This window comes from Equus quagga, chromosome 8, assembly GCF_021613505.1.
Source record: "Equus quagga isolate Etosha38 chromosome 8, UCLA_HA_Equagga_1.0, whole genome shotgun sequence".
NCBI classification, from domain to species: domain Eukaryota; kingdom Metazoa; phylum Chordata; class Mammalia; order Perissodactyla; family Equidae; genus Equus; species Equus quagga.
In genome coordinates this window covers 96189549-96195548 of record NC_060274.1, presented here as the reverse complement: position 1 = coordinate 96195548, position 6000 = coordinate 96189549, and the positions used below count along the sequence as shown (strand labels likewise).

The 6000-nt window shown below is 34.9% G+C and overlaps 1 protein-coding gene across 1 annotated transcript in view; it reads left to right on the top strand.

Annotated features, from left to right (window-relative positions):
• The first annotated feature begins 5087 nt into the window (after nucleotides 1-5087).
• Nucleotides 5088-6000, top strand: part of PPP1R3A (protein phosphatase 1 regulatory subunit 3A) — a 37795-nt gene continuing 36882 nt past the window's right edge. The window contains exon 1 of the mRNA XM_046670745.1: nucleotides 5088-5905. Within this exon, the coding sequence (XP_046526701.1) occupies nucleotides 5118-5905 (788 nt within the window). The 5' untranslated portion in view covers nucleotides 5088-5117. The remainder of the gene's footprint in view (nucleotides 5906-6000) is intronic.

Below are 6000 nucleotides of genomic sequence, written 5' to 3'. Positions count from 1 at the left end.
TATATTTCTATAACTCTATATTAAGTATGTGCTTTTATTTTGGTCAAAGGAGTTTAAAGCACATTATACAATGTATATAAAATAAGCACTTGATGCTTGAGAACTATACTAGTATTTCCTTTGTAAATTAAGCTAAAGAATCTGGGTGCTCCCTTTGGTGACAAACTTTTCTGCTATAACACGATCAATTACCCAACTGAATCATTCATTTCTCCATGGAATAAATGACAAATCCCTTTAAAAATTTACCTTCATCTGGCAAAGTTTGCATTCTCCACTGACATCTCTGTGTATGCTCTATTGGTAGATGTGAACATTTTCAGAGGTTTTTTTCTGATAATTCGCGTCTGATGAATAAATCTGTGTCTCAAACTATGTTTGAACTGGTGTCCTTCAACTAATAGTCTTTTAAATACGAAGTATCGATGCTAGTTCTAAAGAAATCACATTATTCATTTTTCTAATGTAGACCAGTAATTCCCAAATAGGAGTATAGCAGAGTCTCTGAGGGAGAGAAAGGACAGTGTAAAATATTATATTTACCAAAGGGGGCATAGGTTAAAAAGGTTGGGAGACTCTGTCACAAAGAAAATTATCTGGACACCTCTGGAGATCTTTCATCAAATGGAAAAAAGAGAGTTCACAAAAGTTAATTGATTAAAAAACTAAACTAAATCTAGAACAAATGAATTTTAATGACTATTTTCAAAGAATGATTAATTTTTTAATTATGAATTCTAAAGCTAAAAGTTAACGTATATATATTGTATAACATGGAGAATACAGGACTGAAAGCAAGACAGATCTGAGTTCAAATCCCAGCTCTGTTGCTACATGATGGGGGCCTTCATGTTCTGAATTTCAGTTTTCTCATGTGAAAATGAAAGAACTAGCCTAGATGATTGCTAAGTGCCTGAAAGTTCTGCCATTCTATAACTCTATTAAATTTTTATGTCATGTTTTTGTGAAAGTATTTTGTAGCCTCCATATCAAAAAGGAATGATAACTATAATTCTTTCTAACTAGAACATAAGCCCCTGATTCTATGGCCAGTAGACTGGTAGATCATGCATCCTAACCAATCCTTGTACCAGAATCATTGGGAGAGCATCATCATCCTGGAAGCTTGTATTCAATGGATCTGATAGTACAACCAAGCCTGTGTAGTTTGAACTTGTCTCCTGGTGATTTTGACATGTATCCCCAGTTAAGAATCACTGTTCCAGGTTCTCTTTTGACAAAATATTTCTTGAGTTTGGGTTTCAGACAAAGACCTATGCTAACAAGGGAAACAAACACAAAGTTATAATTTATCTCAAGAGAGATTGTTTCTTTCTTAGCTATCTGTGGATAAACTCAATATTTCTTATGTGTGACTTCTACTAGATCGGACTTACAGATCTTAGATATTTGAACTTTTATTGCTGTGACAATAAAAGACCAGGTAATAAAAACTCAGTCAGCATTGAGATGGAATATGTATGAAGAAAGAGGAACACATACATATTTTAAATAATATATCCTTAAATATAGTGCATAAGAACACAAATATAAGCAAATACTAAACTTTTAATCTCTGATATCTTTTGTTTGTTCCTCCAAATCCACTTGCCACTGTTTGCACCCTTCTCCACCCTTGATCTCTGCTCCAGGAGACTGGCCTGAATGAACTGTAATAGTCCCCATAGCCTCTGGACAATGGGTAGCCCTGGTAGGACATCATAGAAAAGAAGAGCGGATTCAGTGTATTTTTGCGACCAGATCACTCCTGGCAAGGTCATCTTCAGTTGGCTGTGTCCCTTGACCAAAGATCACTGATCATCTCCAACCAGTAAACACTTTATGACACTCTGCTTTCAGTTCTGGTGATCACACTCTTCCTTCATCCCTTGAGGAATGATAACAGCTCTGATGCAACTGGCCCCCAGTTTACTGCACTGGCCCTTGTGGCTTTTCTGAATTTCCACTTTATAAATAGACTCTTGTACATAAGATCTCCTGGCATTATCTTATTTTGAGTATGCCATCTATTTCCTATTTACTAGAATTCTAAGTGATGCAATCTTTATGTTAACAGTATCTTTGAGAACCTTTGATTAATACAAAAATGTGGAATGTAGTTTGAAAACTTGAACTGCAGTTTGTAAAAAAGCTCTAACTCTGCTAAAAACAGTATACCTAAGCAGCAGAGGAAGAGTGTGTTAAAAGTCACATGAAAATTGAGGCAGTAGTGGATCTGAGAACATGGGATGTTGATCTCATCTATGATGTGGAGAAGAAGCAAAGCAATGTGAATCTTAACTGCATACAAACACAAAGTCACAAGGCTAAAACTGATAGGGCTTCTTTACATGCTCCAGAGACACTTGATCTGTGGTGTTGCATTCATCCTTGGGCAGCTTATTAACAGAGTAATATAGGCAAGCCGGGGAGAGTTCATAGAAGTGTAACAAAGTGATAATAAGCGCCAGAGGATTGACATGTGAGAAGAGATTAAAAAGATGAAATTACTCTTCTTTAACTAAGTGGTGACTAAGGGGGAATATGTCAACTGTCTACAATTATGCAAAGGTTATAAACTCCAAAAGATAGGCAGGGGTTACTGCAAATCAAAGGAGTAGGGCTCTGTTGTAAAAAGACAAATTATGGAAAAAGTTTAGCTCAAATAACAGCACCATTTTCTAACATAGAGCTATTTTATGTCTTGTAAAGCTGTCACATATTGTAGTCTTTGAAAAAAACAAAAATCATTACTTAATATTATATATGTGGATTCTGTATAGTATGTCTGTCTATCATATCTACCTGTCTTTCCATCTGTCTATCCATCCATCATCCATCCATCTATCCATCTGTCTATGTATGTATCTAAGCTGTCCAGCTATCTATCTATCTATCTACCTATTGATGTCTCTTAGAAATCAGCCTTTCATAAACATATATAGAAATAAAAATAATGATTGCTACTATTGCTATAGGTTTTGTGCTAGAAATTTAACAAGCATCTCATTTAATTCTTAACATTGCATTTTAACAATTAAGGAAACAGGTTTAGAAAATTTGAGCAACATTATGAAAACCACCCAACTAACAGAGGCAGAATACAGACCCAGGGGTCTTTATCTCCATACCTTTCCTTGTAACCCCTTGCCAGTTAATTTAGTACATTATTATATCTGTAAATGTTCATTATTCTATGAATTACATGACTATATGGATTATTTACTAATTCTATGAAGTACTTTGCTACTAATTTCCTTGAATACCTAATGACATATTTTAGGTACCTTAGAATATGACTACTTATGGCTCATGATCATCAAGTTTGCAAGGAATAGCCATTCCCACAGCCATTTCCCATTCTTGAACAATCCATGTGGTCACCACATATTCTAGCTATGTGGATGAGTTAAAGCCTAAATAATTTCATCTCCTTATCCCAGACACTACTCATTTCTAATTTTGTTCAATAATTTTTCAATTCACTATCTTATGCAATTCAAGTTATCCAATATAACATATTTATGAACCTGTCATTTTAAAGAAATTGTGCGATTGGGTTGTCTAACAATATTAATCGCCTCTCACTTAATTTAATTTAATTTGAGTTGAAGATATATTAAAAGAAAACCTTGCTCATGATTATTTCAAACAGTACAGAAGACTATAAAGTGAGATGAATGAGCCCCTTTTCCCCCTACAGCCCTCAACCTCTGTGGTTAGAGATAATCACTGCTAACAGTTTCTTTTGTGTCTTTCTGGGAATTTTCTGTGCACATAACTGTGCATACTTGGTTTTTTTCACTTAGCAACTTATCTTGGTTATCTTTCCATATCGACCCATAAAGTACTACTTTGTCCTTCTTAATGACTGCAAAACATTATATTATATGGCTGTAACATTATTTATACAGTTTCCTGTTGGTGGATATTTAGATAGTTTTTAGAATTTTTAAAATAAGAAGTTCTGTTACGAACATATGTCTACATTTATCATTACATACTTATCCCACACCAATAGGGAAAATTTCTAGCTGGAGCATTTCTGAGTTAAAGCACAGGAAAGTTTGAAATTTTTATAGATTTTAATCTAATTGCCATCCTCAAAGTGGGTTAACACTAACACAAAAAATACATGAGAGTCTAAACAGGCTGCTCACATTTTAAAATTCACATTGAACCCCAAGATGTCATAGTCTTAACTTCTGCTTTGTGGCATAAAATGGCAATTTGCCGAAGATGGACATTTTATTCTGCACAAATATCCTATTCCAGGCCTAGGCTTACCTTTGCCCACTTATATTTTCAAGTCAATAACACATTACTTGCGTGTGTTTTCCCAGGGCTTAATTAAAAGAAACTTGCTAATATTTAAAATTACAGATTTGCCTAATCATTTGTTCTAGGCTTTAGCTCAGGCTATTTCTTCCACCTGGAAAATCCACCTCATTCCAACCCTGCATGTCTATGTCTTATCTACCCTTCACGGTTTATTTCAAATGATACCTTCTCCATCTAAGTCGTGTTCCTGCCTCAGAACTCCCAGCACAATATAACCCTATTATAGTTGACATTTTACCTAATAAGTCCCCGATAAGTGGTAGCTATCATTATCATGAGACACTGGATCTTTCTAGCTCTATAAATGTTCTTATCCTCTCCTGTCTGCCCTTGCCTGCTCCAATGGATTGATTTAGCTCAAACTACATATTTAGTATTATGATACTACTTTTATTTTCTTTTAAAATAAATGTTCCAAGTTTTTATTTTTAATATCAACTGGTTAAAATATTTTTATTTTAAAGCTTCATATTTTCTAACATGGCAAAAAAACCCCAAAGATTTAAAATGTCTCTGGAACTCAGTTCATAAACATATGCAACTTTAAAAGCTGAGAGTTAAATCTGAAACATACTGGGGAGAGTAACACGGATGCTATCATATTAAAGGCCTTTGGAAGCAGGCTAGCATAGTTTACACGCCATCGAACCTATTTATAGAGCTGACTCGTTTTTGCAATGTCAACTGTAACATTATACTTGTTTTAAGCTTCAGTATCTCAAATATCAGCCTCTACTAGTTGTACAGTTCTCCCTTATTTGATATCAGAGAGCCCAATGGAGCCTTCTGAAGAACCTAGTCAGATTAGCAAAGATAACTTTTTAGAAGTTCCTAATTTATCTGATTCTCTTTCTGAAGATGAAGAAGTTAAAGCTACCTTCAAACCTGGTTTCTCCCCTCAACCTAGTAGACGAGGTTCTGAATCTTCTGAAGATATGTACCTGGACTCTCCACCTCCAGGTGCGAGAAGAGTTTCATTTGCTGACACCTTTGGATTCAATCTTGTGTCTGTCAAAGAATTCGATTGCTGGGATTTACCGAGTGTTTCAACCAATTTTGACTTAAGGAAGGACATTTTCCACACAGAAGAATATGTTTTATCTCCACAATTTGAATTGCCTTCTTCAAAAGAAGATCTCATGCAACAGCTTCAAGTACAGAAAGCGATACTGGAGTCAACTGAGTATCCCCCTGGGTCTACAAGTGTGAAGGGCGTTATTCGAGTTTTGAATATTTCTTTTGAGAAGTTGGTATATGTGAGAATGTCCTTGGATGACTGGCAGACATATTATGACATTTTAGCAGAATATATCCCGAATTCATGTGACGGTGAAACTGACCAGTTCTCCTTTAAGATTTCATTGGTTCCTCCTTATCAAAAAGATGGCAGTAAAGTTGAGTTTTGTATACGTTATGAAACTTCTGTTGGTACATTTTGGTCAAATAATAATGGCACAAATTATATATTGGTTTGTCAAAAGAAAGAACAAGAGCCAGAGCCTGTAAAACAACGGGAAGAAGTTTCTAATAAACAAATAAAAGGCTGCTTAAAGGTAAAATCAAGGTGAGCATATATCTTACATTCTTTACTCTTCATAACCTTAAGGTTTTTTTTATGTCATTCTTTATTTCACATGTTGTAAGAAATAATAGCCATTC